Source organism: Macrobrachium nipponense, chromosome 26 (assembly GCF_015104395.2).
Source record: "Macrobrachium nipponense isolate FS-2020 chromosome 26, ASM1510439v2, whole genome shotgun sequence".
In the NCBI taxonomy this organism is placed as follows: Eukaryota; Metazoa; Arthropoda; class Malacostraca; order Decapoda; family Palaemonidae; genus Macrobrachium; species Macrobrachium nipponense.
In genome coordinates this window covers 65,268,531-65,291,479 of record NC_087215.1, presented here as the reverse complement: position 1 = coordinate 65,291,479, position 22,949 = coordinate 65,268,531, and the positions used below count along the sequence as shown (strand labels likewise).

General features: G+C 37.2%; 1 protein-coding gene and 1 long non-coding RNA gene across 4 annotated transcripts in view; both read right to left on the bottom strand.

The window, feature by feature from the left end:
- Positions 1 to 22,949, bottom strand: part of LOC135200351 (microtubule-associated protein futsch-like) — a 427,183-nt gene that overhangs the window by 34,921 nt on the left and 369,313 nt on the right. For all 3 annotated transcript variants that reach the window (XM_064228942.1, XM_064228940.1, XM_064228941.1), the window contains exons 3-7: positions 16,050 to 16,204; positions 13,141 to 13,341; positions 11,427 to 11,749; positions 9,746 to 10,021; positions 4,279 to 4,392 (exon numbers count right to left, since the gene is read on the bottom strand). In XM_064228942.1, the coding sequence (XP_064085012.1) occupies positions 4,279 to 4,392; positions 9,746 to 10,021; positions 11,427 to 11,749; positions 13,141 to 13,341; positions 16,050 to 16,204 (1,069 nt within the window). The remainder of the gene's footprint in view (positions 1 to 4,278; positions 4,393 to 9,745; positions 10,022 to 11,426; positions 11,750 to 13,140; positions 13,342 to 16,049; positions 16,205 to 22,949) is intronic.
- On the bottom strand, positions 18,524 to 20,182 carry LOC135200352 (uncharacterized). The gene is made up of 2 exons (XR_010311266.1): positions 19,609 to 20,182; positions 18,524 to 18,772 (listed from the first exon to the last, which is right to left on the bottom strand). It is a non-coding gene; the product is annotated as an uncharacterized LOC135200352 (long non-coding RNA).

Sequence of the window (22,949 nt, the reverse complement as noted above, 5' to 3'; positions counted from 1 at the left end):
TGCTCCTTGAGAGGTTACTTTTGTACTACTTGTAGCACCGGAGGTAAGTCTGACGATTACCACACGCAAAGAATGTTTATATTCCGAACTCAGGTACCATCAAAGTTCAAGCAAATTAAAAAGCTTAAATCTGCACATTCACAGCACTAGATAACAAGGAATTGATACCCTTCTTCTTTAGCAAAAGTAAATGGACAAGTAATCAAAGTGTTCGCATATGTACACATATCAACCATACTTTTTTTTTACATAATCAATACAGATAAGCATTGGAAGTAGAGTAAATGAACGTTAATAGACGAACAAATACTGCAACGAGTGTTATTGGGATCTGGTTCTTGATACAATGGCTCCATTACTACTTCTTAGAGGCAGCTTTAGAAAGGTACTTGGTATATATACGAGAAAAAACAATGGTAAAATAAGTAAAATAAATGAAGAACCTTTTGATCAAAAGGAACTATTGCATGTGTAAGACACAGAAAAATTTCTATAATGTCCCACTTCTATAATGTCCCACTAACACCATACGGAATAAAAAATGTAACAGAACCATCTGAAGTGGTTATTATGATCTGTGGAAGCTAACATCACAACCCTAAACAGAGTCCATGGGCTATTATACGAAAAAGTCACTAAACCTAAGCTACAGAAATATTTTGACAAAACAAACCTTCTCACCGTAATGTTCTCTTTCCACTAAAAGACCACAAGGTTGGAAAAATAAGACTAACGCTTCCACCAACAGAAATGGTCAAGTGACTCGGTATAGTCTAGGAAGAACTACATCATCAATAGAACAGTTCATTAAAATGCAGGGAAAGAGATCAATTTTTTTCCCCCTAACGAGAGTCCGATCTGTGCCAAGCGGGTTTTCAGGCTGAGATACTCAGTTTCCTGTTATTTTAAAATAGATTAATAAATAAATAAAAACTTTGTATTAAAAAAAAAGTAGCTACACCTTATCTAAATAAACTATTATAAAGAAGCATGACATTACTAAGCTAACATATCAGCATCTCATAAACTTCTGAACATCAACAACTGAAATATAAATGAATTGTTTTCCTACTTAACTTTAAATGAAGAATAATCCAGTATTCACCTGGTGATTGCTACATTGCACAGCCTTCCAAGAACATATATCTTGATGCTCTGCACGGCAAGTATAAACAGAGGACTTCAGGTATGACCTTTTTCTGTAAGTCCTGGAACACACCTCCTAAATCATTGTCCTTTGGTTCATAGTCAGTAGTCCGAGTTAAAACATCCATAAGGATTTCTACAATTTCAGACATATAGTAATTCAGGTGATACACTCAGATCTCATGATAAATTGCTATTGCATCAATGATCCACTACAAGGAAATCTATGCACCCCTAACAGTAGAAAACTATAGCCCAGTGTATGGTAAGTCAGCCGTATTCTGTTTCGTTCATCTGCTGCAATGGTCATATTTGTGCCCCGTGATAAATCCTGCAAAGCTGTTAAGCTGAAATGCAGGACAGACATCCATACCTGAATGACTTAAATCTCCCTGATGCCTCGAAGTACAAGCCATCCAAAGGCAAGAAAATAACACAAGTCCAAGAACAATCTCCTGACTCCAAACATTTTGTTTACTTGCTGCTTTGTGAGTCACATCACTACACTACAATAATCCTCCAGATATGAATAGTTTTTCAACTATTCACTCTATATAAATCCGCCTAAAACACTATGATTCCACGACGACGATGGGTCTATTTTAACTCGAGTAGAATGTATTTGCATGAAATACACGAAAAGCTAGAACGGCCTAGCTGCCACCTTGTGCGAGTTAGTCCGAATCTCGCTACGGAAGGGACAGCTATTTCATTATCCCCTGCTCAGATTTAAGATTTGAAGTAATAAGCATATAGTATACATATACAAACAGTGAGAGGAAATTAGATCGCTCGTAACACCCAGAAAACAGATAGCATTTGAGTGTCAGATGCTAGAAGTAAGAGATCCACAGTCACATTTTATTTTTTCAAAAATTTGTTCAATGTTGTTTCACCTAAAAAAAAAAACTGACCAAGAAAACATATCTACTTTCAAGACTAACAGGAATTCACGGCGTAAATGAAAGAGCTTATTTGTAATGTTTTGGGCCCTATTAATTACTGAGAGTTGTCAGTCATTAGCATAGTTGTACAAGGATTGCAGCAGAGATGAGATTCTCCCTGCCTCTACCAATATTCAGAATACGTATGATCCATGCACAGGTTAAAGCCCCAGTTTCCATCTCTAAATCAGCCACTCATCTCTAAATCTTAAGATATACTGCTGAAATGCTGGCAATGTGGCATAAAAATGAACTATTAGTTATTCTAAAGGTAGGGTAATGTCCAACCTCCATGATGACTACTGTCTATGCCATATGGAAAATGGTTCCCCATTGACCAAAGAATATCCATAAACCCGACGGCTTGCCTATGCCTTGTGCAGCACTCTAATTCTATCTACATTTTGACTTGTAAGGTAACTTTCCCCAATTAATATTCAGTTTCCCGAGTTTGACTCGAACATCGGCAAGTTTATAACCACACCTTTCCAGCAGCGTCACGATCATTATAAGGACCAAATACATGATTAGATAGCATTGGTAATAAATCCGTAGATCAGGAAGAGGCCAGGAATAAAAGCAGAAAGACAATTCGCTTTACGAAACAATCAGTGAAGAAGGTGGGAAGCCAAAGTCAGTTAGGATACTTTATGGATCACCTCTCCTGAGGAATAATAACGGACAGAACTTCCTTACTATATTGTTAATGTCGTTGAAATGCAAAATGCCTTTTGCCCATCAGTATTTACGAAGCCATCTGGCAAGAGCGAAGATCAGTCTGTCTCCATTAAAAAGTCAGGTGTTGAAACTAATCACAAACTCCCTTAACTCACTTTAACAATTCTGTGTATCCGACAGAGAAGGGCTTTTATTTGTACCCAACAAACTGGTGACAATACTGGTCGAGATATTAGCTGGTGGTCAAAACCCACACGAAACGTGTGTAAACGAAGCTCATCCTATTTACTTTTCTGAATGAACGGGTCCTCTTGATCTACTCTGAGGAAAAAGCCTTAACATGTTTCGTAATCTGAGGGGAAAGGGTTGAAGTTCTCTTCTTTATCAGTTTTGTCTCTAGAAACTTCTGTTCTGAATGATTCAGTGTCCGTGCTGTTGCCTTCAAATGTTGTTAGTGGAATCAGAATAAATATTCTGTCATGTCCTCTCTCTCTTTGGACGACCTTTCCACTTTAAGGTATCATGAGAGATAAGCCTTTACACGCTGTAATCTCGTGGAAGAAGTCGACACCTTCCCAAAGGTATTTTAAGAATGCATATTTGAAGCACAGTTGTCTATTTTCTGGAAATGGAAAAAGCCTCTGATCCTATAAAAATTCATATCAGAAAGGAATCATTATTTTCCATTTATGACATCTCCTACAAAGCATCAAGTGTAAACTTCACAGATATCATTCAATAATTTCTCTATCCATCTGTTTTCTAATCCTAGTAAGGATTTATTACGAAAACAGTTGTTAAATCTCATGAGCATACGGAAATAGGGAAATCTGGGCAAGAATCTCGTTCTGAAAAGTTATGATTGAATTTTTCACAAACCACACCAAATCCGTTCGGATGAAGTTGAAAAGTTATTAACGTATATCAAAATTAAAATACTGCATCGCTAAAGTTTACAGGAAACTGTTATGCCATATCAGTTTTAAGAGCTGTAATCTCTGGATAGCAGAAATGTACGTATATAGTTTACATGAAGCGTAACCACTATTGTTTAAAATGTACACACCTTCACATTATAAAGGATGACATTAACTTGCTAAGCAATTTCCTGTGAACTGAGAATGACTGTACATATTTGAAAAAAAAATACCAAGGAACGAAATAAAATAAACTGAAGATGAAAGCAGAGAAACAATACATGTAAGGATAATATCGATAATGGTCCAATCCTTTGATGAATGGGAGTAATATCAAATCAAGTACAGTAGTGCCTCAGGTTACGAAATTAATCCGTTCCGAAGAGGCCTTCGTCACCTGATTTATTCGTATCCAGAACTACGTTTTACATGTAGTATGTACAGGGGTATTTACTCTCTATGTACAAGTCATGTATAGTCTGTTGTCAATCACCACCAATACACGACTGAAATTATTTAAAATTAACCATAACCAACGAACACTTTTTTTATTTATTTATTTATCTATTTCTTTCTTTTTTAGGTTCCCTTACCTTGTGTAGACAGGCTGGTCTTCCTCTTCATCTTCGAAGGGCTTCACCGTCACTTTCCTGCGGGAGAAGTCGAGATGTGTTCCGGGATGGAGGAGCTCGGGAGACATGATGCGGCTGAGTTGGACAAAATCGAGTGGTGATTAAAATCAACTTCAGCAAAAACATCAAGTTATTGGATTTATATGGAAAATGAGACTACAATGCAAACAGGGTAAGGTCCAGATTACTTGTAGATATACAGGGTGCAATAAAAAGATTAGGAAATGATTCTGTGGTCATTGCTGTATCTAGTTCATTAGGAGAAAAAATTGACTTCATTGCAGAGGTCTGGGGTGAAGAGAAAATAAATACATTCCCATATAAACATTGCATAAAATATCCAGTGAGTGATTTAGCCATGTACCTATCTTAGTTGTTATTTTAATGAAGTTTCACCAGGCCATGGAGTGAACATTCTCAGCTCTTAAATTGCTGGCCCAACTGGTTTATTCCTAGTCAAGATATCAGATCTTATTTAATACACTGCATCTCTTGAATATATACTATCTGGATGAAGTCAAAACACCGAAGATTCTGTCTAAGTTTCTTTCAAGGATTTGTCTTCAACGCTTAATATTTGCTGCTGGCTGTAAGCTGCACAGTCATATGAAATGTGTTTCAATGTAAGTGTTTTTCAACATTCTGAGGCTGGCCAAACGAGTGAGCGTGACCAATTCGTGTATATCTATAAATGTACTCGATTATAACGTTATGAAAGTGAAATATACATTCCACTTAGTGTTGCACAAGACCTCCAATGAGAGAACATGAGCTGAATATTCCCCAGTTGAGGACACAAACCGATTATTAATAAAATAGATTCTTACAGTATTGGTTTTCTACAGATAAAAAAAATTCTTTCATCACGTAAATTAGACCTTTTCTATTCCGAACACTTTATAGTGTTACTAATCGAGTTTATAATGGATAAATCACTCCATTTTAAGGATACGTTTAGCACTGCACTGCTAAAATACAATAGCTCTCTGACATCCAGGCACAAGTCAGTTGCATTAATGTATTTTCTGAAATACTGTGGGTAAATGCGTCTTACGTGGTACTTGCTACATAAAAAAATTCACATTTCCCTTATCCAGTTCCGAAAATTAAATTCTGCCATAGAGAAGTTATTTTCCTGGCGTATACGGAGATAATGTACTTTCGAAGTACTTTATGATGGTTACCAAATGTTTAGCTAAGGAGAGCCAACCAACCATGTACTAAAAATTTCATCAACTGGAATTTTCATTTTTTAATTCTGTTGCTTTAAGGCGCGAAATGGACGTAAATATATGGCCTAAGATATTCAAAGACATTAGTAGTTGTCATCTGTGTCATACACAGGGCTTTTCTGTCATACATAGGGGATTCGCCACACTCTTCTTTCCCACCGTTATCCCTACATTAAGGGGTCGGTTGCCTGATGCGCCTTCTCTACTGCCTTCTATCAAAGGCATCATCAGGCATGGTTTATTGTTTGGCAAGAAGGTTTTTACGACCGCATGCCCCTGCTGTCATCAACAACAGTAATTGGCGGTGAGCCTTGTCTTTGTCTAAAAAGTCCACCTGCAAGGCAGCAGTTTCCACAGTTATTGGCAGTGGGCCTAGCCTTTTACCTAAAGAAAAACTGAAGGCCGCAAGCAGTTATTTCCACAGTGGATTGGACAACAGTGGGCCCCTAGCCGTTTTACTAGTAAGACTGCAACGGCGAGTTTCACACAGTTTATTTGGCAGTGGGGGCTCCGCCTTTACTGAAAAAGAAGACTGACGGCAGCATTTTCACAGTTATTGGCAGGGTGCCCTAGCCTTTTACTAAAAAAGTAAGACTGCACGGCAAGCAGTTTCACAGTTATTGGCAGTTGGGCCTAGCCTTTTGGGCCTCAAAAGTAAAGACTGCAAGGCAGCAGTTTCCACAGTTTATTGCAGTGGGGCTAGCCTTTTACTAAAAAATTAAGACTGCAAGGCAGCAGTTTCACAGTTATTGGCATGTGGGCCTCGCCTTTTCTTTACTGAAAAAGTAAGATCTGCCAAGGCAGCAGTTTCACAGTATATGGCCACTTGTTAGGGCCTAGCCTTTTACTAAAAGTAAGACTGCAAGGACGTAGTTTCCCACAGAGTTATTGGCAGTGGGCCTCGCGCCTTTTATAAAAAGTAAGACTGCAAGGCAGCAAAAAGTTTGGCCCACAGTTATTGGCCAGTTGGGCCTTCCCTTTTTTTAACTAAAAAGTAAGACTGGCAAGGCGCAGTTTCCACAGTTATTGGCAGTGGGCCTCGCCTTTTACTAGTTAAGACTGCAGGCAGGCAGTTTTCCACAGTTTATTTGCAGGGGCCTCGCCTTTTCAAAGGGGTAAGAACTGCAAAGGCAAGGCAGTTTCCACAGTTATTGGCAGTGGGCCTGCCTTTTACTAAAAAGGTTTAAGACTGCAGCAGTAAGTTTCCCACAGTTTGTTGGCATTGGGCCTCGGGCTTTTACTTAGTGAAGACTGCAAGGCAAAGCAGTTTCCACGTTATTTTTGGCAGGGTGGGCCTTTCGCTTTTAACGAAAAAGTAAGACTGCACGGCAGCAGTTTCCACATTTATTGGCAGTGGGCCTAGCTTTTACTAACAAGTAAGACTGCAAAGGCCGTAGTTTTTTTCCACAGTTATTGGCAGTGGGCCTCGCCTTTTACTAAAAAAGTAAAGACTGCAAGGCAGCAGTTTCCAAAGTTAATTGGCAATGGCCTCGCCTTTTACTAAAAAAGTAAAGACTGCAAGGCAGCAGTTTTCCCACAGTTTTTAATTGGCAAGTGGCCTCGCTTTTACTAAAAAGTAGACTGCAAAGGCAGCAGTTTCCACAGTATTGGGCAAGTGGGCCTCGCCCTTTTACTAAAAAGTAAGACTGGGCAGGCATCAGTTGCCACAGTTATTGGCAGTGGGCCTCGGCCTTTTACTAAAAAGTAAGACTGCAAGGCAGCAGTTGCCACAGTTATTGGCAGTGGGCCTCGCCTTTTACTTAAAAAGTAAACTGCAAAGCAGCAAGTTTCCACAGTGTATTGGCAGTGGTCCTCGCCTTTTAACTAAAAAAGTAAGACTGCAAGGCCAGCAGTTTCCACAGTTATTGGCAGTGGGCCCTCCGCCTTTTACTAAAAAGTACGACTGCCAAGGTCAGCAGTTTTCAGAGTTATTGACAGTGGGCCTAGCCCTCTACTAAAAAGTAAGACTGCAAGGCAGCAGTTTCCACGGTTATTGGCAGTGGGCCTCTCCTTTTACTAAATAGTAGGACTGCAAGGCAACAGTTTCCACATTTGTTGGCGGTGGGCCTAGCCTTTTACTAAAAAGTAAGACTGCAAGTTAGCAGCTGTCCTTTTAGTCGCCTTTTACGACACGCAGGACCTACGGAGGTAGTATTCTTACATCTTTACCACAGGGTCACAGGAGATTCGCCACATCTCTACTTACAAACGAATTTTATCATTAAGTGTAGATACCTAATCATATCTGTTAATGCTAACCGCCTTCCCATAGCCTCCTACCGAGTTAACCTCTGTGAAACGATCATAATCTTTACATGAAATGAAAACCTGTCTATTATCAAATGTAGTGTGGATTATACTCCTTAAATACCCAAAGGATTAATTCTATCAGTCATCCCATGAATGAGTTTTTACATCTTTATACAGTAATGAGAATCTTGAATTCTAACTGTGAAGGAATCTCAGATACCTATTGACACTTGACAGATGGTATTACAACTCTTAACGAAGTCCAAGTTTTTACTTTCAAATTGTTTAAACCTGCCAGTGCTGAATGCTAATGTTCATTTTGATAACAGTAGCCTAATGCAAATGCGAATTTGTAGAAAGAACAGTGTTTTCATTTTGACCGATTTATAAACTTTATTTCAACTATTTTAGATAATTCAGTTTGGCTATTTTTTGTTGGAAAATGTTTTAAGGTTATTTCTATTGTGCCTGGCAGACAATGGAAATCTATCTCTTAGTAAAGCTGGTGATTTCAAACTAAAAACTTCTAAGAAAACGACATTAGGAATCCTTGCATTTCTCATGGGTACGTCGTTAGAACTGCAGGACTGAAAATGCTGAATACTTCCCAGTATCCTATACCACAAAACTACAACCAGAAGTCAGGACGGGAGACGTGTGTTGCTGCAAAACTGGTCACACACACACACACATTTCTCCTAGGTTTCTGGTTGACCAAATGGCAGCAGTCCTTAAAAGAATGGTTCATCCACTTTGTTGTGAGAATATAACTTGTTTAGTATCCCAGTGCTGGGAACTCAATATGGGCATTTATTCCTTGAATATCACCATAAGGAAGACGTTCGTAATCAGTCTAAAACTTGAGTAGAGGATGTAGCTTTCAAAGATAGTGAAGTTTCAGCTTACTGAAGCTATCCTTTTACAAGTCTGAACGGTTTATTCAGTCTGCAAGTTTTATTCATATTCACGAACACACTTAATTTCTGAATTCTTAAACAGCTCTTTGGCATCGCAAAATATGAATGAATGCTTTTATATTAACAATGAATTTCATATAATATTTTATTTAAGTAGTTATCTATTTATTTGAGGTACCCCGTACGAGGAACCACTAGCTCTATATTCTTTGCAACATGTTTAAGGCTCCATTCCCTACAGTATCTTCCAGTTTAGATGTCCAACTTCTTTAACTTTACCTTCTCTCATTTAGGAATGAAGAATTTTTTCATTCAGCTTATTCATGTACTGTTTGAATTGCACACATTTGAAGTAGCAATGAGTTTTTAACATGCAAATAAAATCAAATGCTTTGTTGTGTTTTCAGTAATTTTGATGTCATTCAAGACAAACTGCTTGTGTTATACTAGCTCAAGTAAGTTGCACTCTCCCTTACATTTATCAACTAAAGTAAAGAAACAATAAATTCTTTTCTATTTCTAAGTTGAAGCTGTTTTCTTTATCAACGATCCTAGGATCTTATCATCTTTTGGTGTTCAGATGGAAAACCTATTTTGGCTTATAGGAACAGATGCAGTTATTCTTGTTTTCTTTTACTTTTGTGGTATCAACTTAATTAACTTCCTCTTCACCAGAGTCTAAAGCAGACAGGTATCACAGAAGTATTTTCGTTAGTTCTGCAGCAGAGTCATAAAAGTAAGGTCTTTTATAGGAACATTTCTAAAACAGGCATATTATACATAGCCTCCATGAATATCATTTAGAAAAATAATCCTTTCAGATTAAACCATGAAAAAGCTCCCTGTTTAGTAGGATATGTACAAGGTTTAAGGACCTTTTTTTGGGTGGGGGTTGGGAGATGAATGACAACCTAAAATTAAACGCCCCTTTGACCAGCAAATCTAAAATTGCTTGAGGAAATACTACTGAGTGAAAATACACCAGCCACTATAAGCCTTATAAAAAGGCTCTGGAGAAGAACCTCTTACCTATTAGACCCATCACTGCTCTTATCCTCCGAGGACACGGCATCCCCGCACTCGGAGTAATTCCCTTCGTCGGTGGTGGTAGTGAAGGAGGTGAAGTGGTCCTCCAGGAGCTGTTCCCTGGAGGCTGAGCTCCTGGACTCTTCGTCCTCATTGAGGGTGTCCCTGGAGCTGGTGAGCTGGGCTCTCATCCTGCGGAGTTCCTCTTCTCGCTCCTTCAGTTCCCTGATTTCGAGAGCGATCTTCGTCTCGGTGTTTGAGGAAGGAGTGGGTGTGCTGCTGCAGAGGGGGAGGGGGGAGGGGGGAGATTGTTTAGTTCGAAGCAGAGTGCGTGCATACTTTACATTACTTCTGTTGACTGCCTAAATTAACCACATTTTTAAATTTCATTTAAACTATGCATGTCTTAGTTTTCAGAACGTTTTGTCATAATGTACTTCACAAATTAATAGTAACTATCGACATTTGATCACGGACGTGATCATCTAATTTCCATATTCAATAGTGTACTCCTTTAACCAAAATATTGCAATAAAATCTTTAACAAATGGGTACAGAGGGTTTAGACATAAAAAAAAGAGGAAGACTACCTATGTGATAGATTAAACTCAGCTATCATTAATTGAGCATCCTCCAAGGCAGATTTAAAAGTGGTTTAGTTTAGTAACAGTATTAATACTTACTACCATGACAATAACACAACAATTTTGATTAGGTTTCGTAATGTGTCTGAGAGAGTAGTTCGTGAAGACCGAACTGACACAAAGCAAGCTCTAAAACCAATAACTGTAACAAAGATTAACTGACTTTACTTGATATAAGAAATGCTAACACCAAGACAGGTTAGCCTACAACATCGGAATTCTATTTACTTTCCTGAGGAACAATAGCAACAACAGAGTTCCGATTACTTTTCACAACAAACAGTGAGAATAGAATTCTCCCTACTTTCCAGATCAAAACTACAATCTTCCTTACTTCCAGAACAAACAATGACAACTACTAGATTCTCCTTACTTTCCAGAAACAGAAAATGATCAGCAGAATTACTTTCATTTTTCATTTTTACAATTTTCCAGAATTCTCCCTACGTTCCAGATCAAAACTACAATCTTCCTTACTTCTAGAACAAACAATGAACTACTAGAATCTCCTTACTCTCCACAAACAGAAAATGATCAGCAGAATTACTTTCATTTTTCATTCTTCTAACTTTCCAGAATTCTCCTTACTTTAAAGATCAAAACTACAATCTTCCTTATTTCCAGAATAAACAATGACAAATACCACAATCTCCTTACTTTTCACAAACAGAAAATGATCAGCAGAATTACTTTCATTTTTCCTTTTTCTAACTTTCCAGAATTATCCCTACTTTCTAGATCAAAACTACAATCTTTCTTACTTCCAGAACAAACAATGACAAATACTAGATTCTCCTTACTATCCAGAAACAGAAAATGATCAGCAGAATTACTTTCATTTTTCCTTCTTCTAACTTTCCAGAACTCTCCTTACTTTCCAGATCAAAACTAGGATCTTTCTTATTTCCCGAACAAACGATGACAAATACTAGATTCTCCTTACTTTCCAGAAACAGAAAATGATCAGAAGAACCAATTTAATTTTTCTAACTTTCCAGAATTCTCCCTACTTTCCAGATCAAAACTACAATCTTCCTTACTTTCCAGAGCCGAAATACTCAGGAGGTGGGCTGACGGCATTGTAGATGACGCCCTCGCCGTCATGCTCCCTCAGGCCATGGGGATATCCACTGGATGTGACAGCTGCGACGTCCTCGCCGAGGCGATCCACGAAGCCCTCGTCGGAGTCGTGACTGGCGGGGGAGGAGGCGCCCTTTTCTCGGAGGACGGTGTTCTTCAGGGTCACCTCCTGGCGGAGTTCGTCCTCCTTCAACTGTTGGGCCATGATCTCCGCTTCGATCACGTTCTCCTGCGAGGAGGGCTTCTTGGCTACTGTCTCTACGACGCGGACGCCGTGTTTTTCCTGTCGAGTGGATACCTTGTCAGTTTATTTGAACTATTGCTAACGCGATTAAAATTTATTGTAGCTATTCCTTAGTCGTGTTACAATTTATTGGAACTATTCCTAAGTCATTTACAATTTATTGGATCGTTTCCTCAGTCGTTTATAATTTATTGGATCTTCTCCTCAGTCGTTTACAATTTATTGGTACTATTCCTCAATCGTTTATAATTTATTGAAACTATTGCTAAGACCTCAGTCGTGTCTATTTATTGAAACTATTGCTAAGGCGTTTACAATTTATTGGAGCTATTCCTCAGTCGTTGACAATTTATTGGAAATATTCCTCAGTCGAACAATGGGCGTCAAGAAATGTGAAACAAACTCTGATTTGAGGAACTTGACAACTAAAAACTATGATGTGAGTGCTCATGCTTTACCGAGACCCGGATAAAAGAACGGGAATTAGCCACGGCTGAACGCCTGCAAAAGTTACTGAAACTTGCAACCAACATAAAAGATTCAAAGATTCAAGATTCAGAATAAGGAGCAATGAACTTTAATTAGGCCTGAAGGTATTTTGCGGTTTCTTTCCAAATTCCGATCAGACACGACTCAAATCCCACTGAATAGTTAGCATGACATAGAAATGATAATAATAATATTCATAATTACGAGCAAAGAGATCCAGAGAATCTCTACACTTATTTTACGAATCAGAAAGAATTTATGTATTATATTAACGGAAAGATCCTCAGAAAGCAATATTTCCTCTATAAACCATTATAATTAGGTAACGACGAAAATATCTACATAACAGGTAAATAACAATGAAATTACTCTCCATATAATAATAATAATAATAATAATAATAATAATAATAATAATAATAAAAATAATAATAATAAGCATAGATTTCCGTGTCGAAAATGACGACAATGGTTGCAGGTCCACAATAATATAGCATGTGAGTATATGGTCTTTAATGGATATTAAAAGCTTTCGAACCTCGTACTAGGTTCATCTTCAGTCAAGTGAAGAATGTGACTTTAAAAATTCGTCGAAGTAAACTTCTGAACAGGACAATTCCACAACGACGAACGGAGATGAAGGAAGCGCTCAACAGCCCAACTAGGTAATTCCGTTCGAATTACCTAGTTGGGCTGTTGAGCGCTTCCTTCATTGGCGTTCGTCGTTGTGGAATTGTCCTGTTCAGAAGTTTACTTCGACGAATTTTAAAAGTCACAATGTTCACTAGACGGAAGATGAACCTAGTACGAGGTTCGAAAGCTTTTAATATCCGTTAAAGATCAATGCTCGCATACTATATTATTGTGGACCTGCAACCAATAATAATAATAATAATAATAATAATAATAATACCCATCCCTCACGCCCTCTCCCCTTGTCACCTGCTCGTTGACTCCGTAGACATATTTCTTGGCGGGGAGGGAGTCCTCCTCCGCGTCGTGGTGGGGGGGCTGCTCCTTCAGAGGGTCCTCCATTGAAGGGGGACTCGATCCCTCAGAGTCGACGGGGGAGTTGTCGAACTGGGGAGGCGGAGCTGGCATGAATTCCGGAGGGGGAGTCACCGTGTCCATGCTCTCCTCGCCCTGCCGAGGAATTATTCGGAGGTTACGATCTAATAATAATAATGAATAATAATAATAATAATATAATAATAATAATAATAATAATAATGGTACGTAGCAGCAGTAGTAGTGTAGTAAGAGGAGGAGGAGGGGAGGAGGAGGAGAGTATAGAGGAGGAGGAGGAGGAGGCGGAGGAGAGAGGAGAGGAGAGAGAGATGAGAGGAGGAGGAGGAAGCAGGAGGTTAGGTCAGGGGAGGAGGAGGAGGAGGAGGAGAAGGTGGTTATCCCTTGAGCTATTATGTGACATTTCATTAAAACATTCATTATAATAATTTGGAATTATAATCAAGAATATTATATTAGATTTAATATTAATAACGGCAATCCCCCCACTCACCCATCACCAAAAAAAAAAAAAACTACTTAAACAACAACAATTTAAAACATAAGCCATTACAGCATCTCATGATGTCACAACAATTTCATTGTAAAAAAAATGCCCGTTGTTATCTGATAACAATAATTTGTCCTTCTATGAGTCACTTTAATTGGTATAAGCCAATTATGTTTACATATGTCACGCTGCAGTGAACAGACCCTCATGAAGAAAACAAAAGATGTATGAAATTATCTGATTCCCCTGACCTCGTTTTCTTCCTCAAGTTCATTTTATGGTAATTAATCAAACCCTTGACTTTCGCAAGTGAATTACAATAATGTGATCCTGTCCAGTTACTTCTCTTGATGTTAGAGCCTCGATTGCTTTACTGTACAGGTTACTCTCACTTTTTATTTGTCAGCCACACTCAATTCAATGACATTATTCATCTGAATTGGAGAACAAATATATTCAAAACCACAGACAGTTTCCGAGCGTCATGCTTCCTCTTCAGTGTAGCTGGGTTTCAGTGTCCCCACAGTGAAGATGGGGTGTGACGCTCCGAAACTGTTTGTGGTTTTGAATAAATCTGCTCTGAACATTTTAGTCTTGTCAAGTTTCAAAGTTCGATCTGTTATCACTATGTCTACATTCTTACAACTATAAGTTCTTTACTTTTTCATTACGTTAGTACCAGCAAATGCATACTATTTTCCTTGTCATTTCCTCTTTGTCCTAAAACATTTATACACACCTTTATTTTGCACCTTCAGAGACTAAAAAATCTTTCACATTCGTATTCCAGAAGGCCAAAATACCTGGACCTTTTCCTCAGTATGCGTACCCAATATCGTATAAAGCATCATGACTGAACTACAATCAAAAACTTCCTTTTGTGTACTAACAATACGAGATATTGCATAGCCCAGACCGTACTCTCTTGCGAATTATGACTCTCAAATCCTGCAAAACAATGGAACATACAAAAAACATCAAGTGGTATTCAATGTTTTTTTTTTTTTTTTTTTATGGAGAGGCTCTTCTGCTATTTAGACGATTCCCAATCAATGTGGATTCAACTTCCTCAATAAAGCGCTTCTCTGTCTTGAGAAGCTACAAAGAACAAGGTAGCCATAGCCAGGTATTACTTCTAATTATTGTCGTGGCAGTTGTCAGCAATAGACTGATCTGCCAGGTCACACATGAATACAGTATGCATAAGTGTATTTATGTAGTAAGTATTCTTAGTTAGAGCGAGCGAATGTAATACCAGGGAGAAATAATTTCGAAATGTCAGACATAAGAGGTTAGGAAACCTTGTCACACGGAAAATACATAAGGAAAGAACAGATAATGGACAGAAAGCAAAAAGAGGAACTCATACCAAACACATAAAGATAGTAAAAAAAGACCCAGACTTTCAAAACAGCAATAGAAATAAACAATAAAACCTCTTCCGGTTTACAGCAAATATACAGTAACGAGGATCCAGACTTTCAAAAACAGCCATAAAAAAACCTCTTCCGGTTTACAACAAAATCCAGACTTTCAAGAACTGCCATAGAAATAAAAAAATAAAACCTCTTCCGGTTTATACCAAAAACACAGTAACGAGGATACACTTTCGAAAACAGCCATAAATAAACCTCTTCCGGTTTATAACGAAAATCCAGACTTTCAAAACACCCATAGAAATAACCTCTTCCGGTTGATAAAAAAAATCCAGATTTTCAACAAAAGCCATAGAAATAAAAACTAAAATCTCTTCCGTTTTATAACGAAAATCCAGACTTTCAAAAACAGCCATAGAAATAAAAACTAAAACCTCTTCCGGTTTATAAAAAAAATCCAGATTTTAAAAAACAGCCATAGAAATAAAAACTACAACCTCTTCCGGTTTATATAAAATATCCAAACTTTAAAAAACAGCCATAGAAATAAAAACTAAAACCTCTTCCGGTTTATAAAAAAAATCCAGACTTTAAAAAACAGCCATAGAAATAAAAACTAAAACCTCTCCCGGTTTATAAAAAAATCCAGACTTTAAAAAACAGCCATTGAAATAAAAACTAAAACCTCTTCCGGTTTATAAAAAAAATCCAGACTTTAAAAAACAGCCATAGAAATGAAAATAAAACCTCTTCCGGTCTATACAAAAAAACAAAGTAACGAGGATCCAGACTTTCGAAGACAGCCATAGAAATAATAAACCTCTTACGGTTTCTTCTAAAAGAAAATAACAAATAAATAAATAAATAAATAAATAAAACACACACACGCGCACACGTTTCTTCTAAAAGAAAAAAATACATAGATAAAAAAACACACACACACACACACACGCACAGACCTGGACCACGACGGGAGTGACGCCTGGAACAGGCTGGAATCGGACGTTGGCCACGCTCTCCCATCCGCCATCGTCCATAGTGGCCAACATGCGCGTCTCCCAGTAGGTCTTGGTGGCAGACTTGTTGTCCAAAATGCTGAAGTACTCGACTTCGCCTGAAATATAAGGTCTCGGTTAACATTTCGTAAAAATAAACGAAACACAATTTGCTACAATACTATTGTTTCATAATCAACAGCACGGTGACTTGTGCGAGATGTTTTACTAAGTATTCCACTTCCAGAATGATAAAAACTTTAGTTGAAGGTTGTAAATAAATAAAATTGCTAACAAACCATATAAGATACCGTATCTTATAAGATAACCCATAAAAAAAAGATAAAAACCCTTAAAATAAAACAATTTTATTCCACCATAAAAAAAATTAACAGATATAAATTTACATTTGCATATAACAGCTAATATTTCATAAAAATAAACGACACACAATTTGCTACAATACTAGTGTTTCATAATCAACAGCATGGTGACTTGTGCGGGATGTTTTACTAAGTATTCCACTTCCAGAATGATAAGGACATTAGTTGAAGGTTGCAAATAAATAAAATTGCTAACAAACAATATAAAATACGTATCTTATAAGATAACCCACAAGAGAAAGATAAAAACCCGTAAAATGAAACAATGTTATTCCACCATAACAAAAAAAGTATCTGATATAAATTTACATTTGCATATAACAGCGATAAAAAAAAATGTATTCAAGTGCCAAACAATACCCATTTAAAAAAAAATGGTGACGCCCTTTAAATGCGTGGGTGCAAAGAGAACACGAGATAAACATCGAGGAAATTCAAAGAAATTGTACTTCCTCGGAATCTAATACCTTGATCACTTCCCAATCTCGTCGTGCTTAGTAATCTCTGGATAAAAATCCCAACTTATCACAGAGGGTCTAAAGACAAATACCTGACTCTGATTGATTTCTTTCGGCACCTCCACGCTAAGATTTTGATAATTGAATCCAAAGCACTGAAAACAGATAACAAGGAATCGTGCAGGTGCATCTAATCTTCTAGTTCGAGTTTATCAGGAGACGAGTGACCTACGTCATCGGGGACGTGCTGAGATGATAATAATTTCATTTCAACACTGATAAAGGCTTCGGGGTACAGTGCTCTTGTGTGTTCTCTCTCACTATCACTAGTCTTTCTCCTTCTCTCTTGTCATGGGGACATTTCTCTCTTTTCTGTGATACTGACGTGTGATTCCATTCTTTCTGCCTCTGCCTTGTTCTGTGATTCATCAACCGATCTCTCTCTCTCTCTCTCTCTCTCTCTCTCTCTCTATACATACATATATATAATATATATATATATATATATATATATATATATATATATATATATATATATATATAATTTACAAGCGATTCCTCCTTCCCACTACTCTTCACCAATTATGGGGATTCATTTTTAACATTATCATGTAGTCTCTCTCTCTCTCTCTCGTCTCTCTCTCTCTCTCTCTCTCTCTCGTCTCTCTCTTCTCTCTCCCACCCCCCTCTTCTCCTCTCTCTCTCTTCTCTCTCTCCAGTAGAGATCACCAGCAAAATGCGGTGACATTCCTTTCTTGGCGGATGTCTGTGTGCCATGGAACGAAGCCATATGGCGCTGTTGGGATAATTTATACGAGATTCTTTGCTACGGATGTCCCATAAAACGTAACCAAATCTCCACGAACCATAACACTAAAACAACGTGGAAAAGTGGCTGGTTTCCGTCATCCACTTTTGAAGAAAAATTTATTTAGAATTATTTTGTATATATATGCTCACAGGCGCAGACTGTATTGTTTGTATGTATGTATGCATGTACGTGTGTATGTACATACATTTATATATGTGTATATGTATATATATATATATATATATATATATATATATATATATATATATATATATATATATAAATATATATATTATTTTTCTTCAAAAGAGGCCCATATAAGAAATAAGGAAAATTCAATGAGCCACTATATTTAGAACAATAGGCATTGCCCCTCCCTCCTCTTGGTGCAAAACGAGGTGTTGCAAATATATATATACACACACACACACATATATATATATATATATATACATATAGTATATATTATATATAATACATCTATATATATAGATATATTCAAACATCATTATCAAATATCCAGAATACAAAACTCACCTGGCATATCGAATTGAAGCTAATCCCGAAGGACTATTACGGTAAACAAAGAGTGACTCCGGCTTTCAGAATTGATGTTCGGTAAATTGACAGATACTTCTCGTCGAAACGGAGTCTAAGTTAATGGAGAGGAGTCACTCTGCAAACCCATCACTGCAAGTTTGAATCATATTTTGTCTCTTTTCTGTAGTAGGAGATTATAAGATCTAAGAAGGTTTCCTGTTCCTTTTCTCAAATTCACTAAGACGATATATATATATATATATATATATATATATATATATATATATATATATATATATATATATCTATAGCTTCACGATATATGTTTTCAATGACATTATAAAAGGTAATTAGATAGTCTGATTTTCTTATCGTCGTCAATGCTGCCTCTCCATTTCGTAACCTTGATACGAAGTGCCGCTTAAGACAAAACAGGTCTTATTCCAGTCAGGTACATGTGACGTGACGGAAATGGTTAATAAAACAATACAGCGCCTATTAAAAATAATTGTTTATGTATGTCTTACAGTGTATATTAATATATATATATTAATATACGCACAAATATATAATATATATATATATATATATATATATATATATATATATATATATATATATATATTCTAAAGCAGACCGTATTGCATAATTTATAATAAATAGGAAGGTTAAAAGGATTACTCCAAAGCAATCGTGACATCTCCCAACGAATGAACTGTAAACAAGAGGTTACTTTAATGGGATGAATGAGGACTTTCTAAACACGTGACTGTCGATAAGATTATGCAGGACACTTTCATTTCGTGTTACGAGCATCGAGTATGCAAATTCTGCAACGAATATGGAATATATTTGGCTCTCAACTGAATTATTAATTAAACTGCAAAAGATCCGTCTTCCTTTTGTGTGCTCTGGTGAAATAATACTTCAAGTGACTGATTCACAACCCGACAGTCCTTATCGCAAACCTGCTGGAGTCTTGCACACGGTATATGTCCTTGCCTTCCGTATAAAGCACCATTCGTATAGCTTGCCTATACTTATGATTTCAACACTATGCAGCACCATTTTACCACAGATATAATACAAATAGATAGATTTATGTATAATTACTAGCAGCTTCTAATCCACACACACAAAAAAAAAATCTTTTCGTGTCGTCGCCCGCTCGACGTAAACAAATCGAATATCATTTGTCCATTTCCCACTCTGGGCAAACGGTTCCTCTTATCAAATCCGTTCTACCAAGACTCCAAGTCTTCGTCTGTACTATGATCGGCGCACGGGCGAAGAACACATGGCAGGGAAGAGAAGAAATTCGAGAACAATACCAAAAAGGAAAGCGAAATGAGTCCCAAGAAGCGAGAGAACACTACTCGTGCCGCGCGGTATCAAATAACTATTGGTGAGAGGTGCAAAAAGCATGGACCTGGTGGGACCTTCGGAGGGGCGAACGAACGAACGAACACCCCCGAATATCTTATCAACAGTGTTGCCGGCTTGCGTGATGATGGCCTGATAACATCTAACATTGTCTTTGACATGCGCCTTTCAGGGTTATTTATTCAATTGGTGATATTTGTTCAAATAAACAATATTTTTTAAATTTTGAGTATGGGTACTTGACTCTGCGAATGAGTAGCAGTCAAAATATTAGCCCCCTAACTTGTTCTTACAATAGTTGGACAATGTAAATGATAAAAATAACTTGAATGCCATAACGCGTTTGATTTGACCCTTTAAAGTCATGTTGACTCACTGATCGAGAATTTCAGTGATTAACAGATTAATTGACTGAATCATCATTAGATTTCTGTCACAATTGATCTTTATGCATCTTCACTGATACTAATCAAAACATAATAAAGTTTAAAATTTCATACTGAACAGTGTCCAAAACGCCACTGACTTGGGCAGCATCTTTTACGAAATAAAGCAGCGTAAAATAGAGAAGATTGGAAAGTTAACTACAGATAATAACAAATATAAAAGCTAAATATGAATAACGACCATCCAAGGCTTTGGTATGGTCTGAGCGGCAGGTCATCAATATCAATTGCGTTTCACTCCCTTCACTCGAGGAATTCGATAAGGCCTCCCGAGAGGGCATTAATTCTTCACACTTGTACGTTATTCATTTCCTGTAGCACCGAAAAAAAATGGCATCTATCATCATACTTCTTGTGACGCCATTTGTATCAGTCAATCAATTTATCAACCGGAAAGTCGTGAGAACAAGATTACACCTTTTGAGCTTCAATCGTCAAAAGTGCCTCTTTTAGTTATATGTAAAGGAAAACCATTGAGGTGGCTATTTGTCTGTCCGTCCGCACCTTTTTTTGTACGTCCTCAGATCTTCAAAATTACTAAGGCTAGATGGCTGCAAATTGGTCTGTTTATCATCCACCCTCCAACCATCAAACACACCAAATTGCAGCCCTATAGCCTCAGTAGTTTTTGTTTGACTTAACGTTAAAGTTAGCCATGATCGTGCATTTGGGAACGTGGCTGAAAGTTTCATGGGCCGCGACTCATACATCATTATACGCTGTACAGAAAACTCGATTGCGCAAAAGAAACGTCGGAGCATATTTTTGATCTATTTTTTTTGAAGAGTTGGGCTTTCACGGAAGTGTCCATGCTTGGTTTGGATATGTATGCCCGTCTCCGTGTCTTCGTAAGAAAAAAAAAATAAATCTGAATATCTGTTTTAACTGGTTTTTTATTTGTCTGTTTACGGGAATTCCACGCAATGACGTCACTCTCAAACAATTTGGCATAGCTGCTCAAATCAGCTATAGCAACTAAAAGCGACTATTATAGACTGTTTACACAAATGACTACACTAGATTAAATATGGTTGACCATATATAGGAGGAAGAACATTCCAATGGATGTCACGTTAAGTGATAACGTCATTGATTCAATAACCTTTGATCTAACCTAGAACTCTAACCTTAAATAAAATTAAAACTACTGAGGCTAGACGGCTGCAATTTGGTAGGTTTGATGATTGGATGGTGGATGATCAACAGACCAATTTGCAGCCCTCTAGCCTCAGTAGCTTTTAAGATCTGAGGACGGACGGGCAGACAACGCCATCTCAATAGGTTTTTTTTTTTTTTTTTTTTTTTTACAGAAAACTAAAAATGTTTACATAAATTTATTACAAGGATATGTTTTAACATAAATTTTTCTTGTGGAAATATTCGCTCGTGGTGAGATTTTTATCAAGAGAATGATCAGTAAAAAAAAGTATTCGATAGTATTAATTATTGGAGGTATTTGCCACCGGTATGGGCTGCATAAAGCAAAATTTGGCGAACAGGTGCTCAATGATACCAGATAGTGAGCCTTCGTGACATGACCTCCATGGCACCTCGTATTGCATAATTAATCTTTGACCTTTTCGACATCTGATGACTGGACATATTCAACGCATCATCTTCCGTGGGTTTCTTAATATCAAATGCATACTGAAATGAATCAATATCGATAAGAGGTACGAAAACCCTTCGTTATCGGTTATTTTGAAGCCCCACACCCATTCAGACGGGAAATAATTCGATGCACACGTCATTTTACGGAAGATATCTTATCGGGCTGAGTACATCCTGGACCATATCAACCCTGAACTGTATTTAAATTGTTGGCTCCGGGTAAAATGTAGAAGAAAAAAGTATATAGGATATATACAATTCGCAGGAAAGCTTTCGACAATAATTCGCACTGTGGACAACTGCTTAAGATTATCCTTATTAAATTTCAACGCATTACTTTCCACTGGTTTTTACTTATTCACGCTGTTTTTTAGCGCAAAATCGCTACACCATTGGATACGAGAGAGAGAGAGAGAGAGAGAGAGAGAGAGAGAGAGAGAGAGAGAGAGAGAGAGAGAGAGAGAGAGAGATTATGTATATTAAAATTGGCGTCACAATACCTAGGTTATTGAAGAAGTAAACAAATCAAATAGGAAACTAAAAATAAATCAGTTTACAAAGTATTTCATATAAAAAAATATCTAAAACTATATTGTATGTATATAAACATATCTGTTCAAATACACTATCAATACATATATTTATAAGTGTATAACTTAAATTTTGTTGAAGAGGCCCTCCTCCATCACACGGATGTATAACTAACTGCTCTACATCACAATCATCACCGAGAATCGCAGCAAGGATAATTGACCTTTTCTGTCACGTCCCCAGGAAAGGGACGTTCGCGCAGCAAATGTCTCACAGTCAAGGGCACAGAAAGTCATGGCAAAATGGAGGATTTCCACGGGACACCAGGAACCCATAAGTGAGTCTCGTTTGTCCAATCCTCAACCTGCACAACATCGTTTCTTGTCTCCCTGGAATATAGGGATTTGACAAAGGAGACACTGATGTCGTGGTACTGCTCATATTTGGATTAGTCGCAATATATATGATATAGATATATATATAAATATATATATATATATATCTATTATATAATATATATATATATGCATAAACAAACAAACACACACATATATTTAATACAAATTTGTACGTATTCATTTCGTAATTTCAAGAGAAAATATAAAAAAAGCGTTTAGGGTAAATAAAAAAAATAAGCACGAACTTATATAAGAATCATATCTTCCATTCTTTATTTTTGCTCTGACACTGAAAAGGCAAAA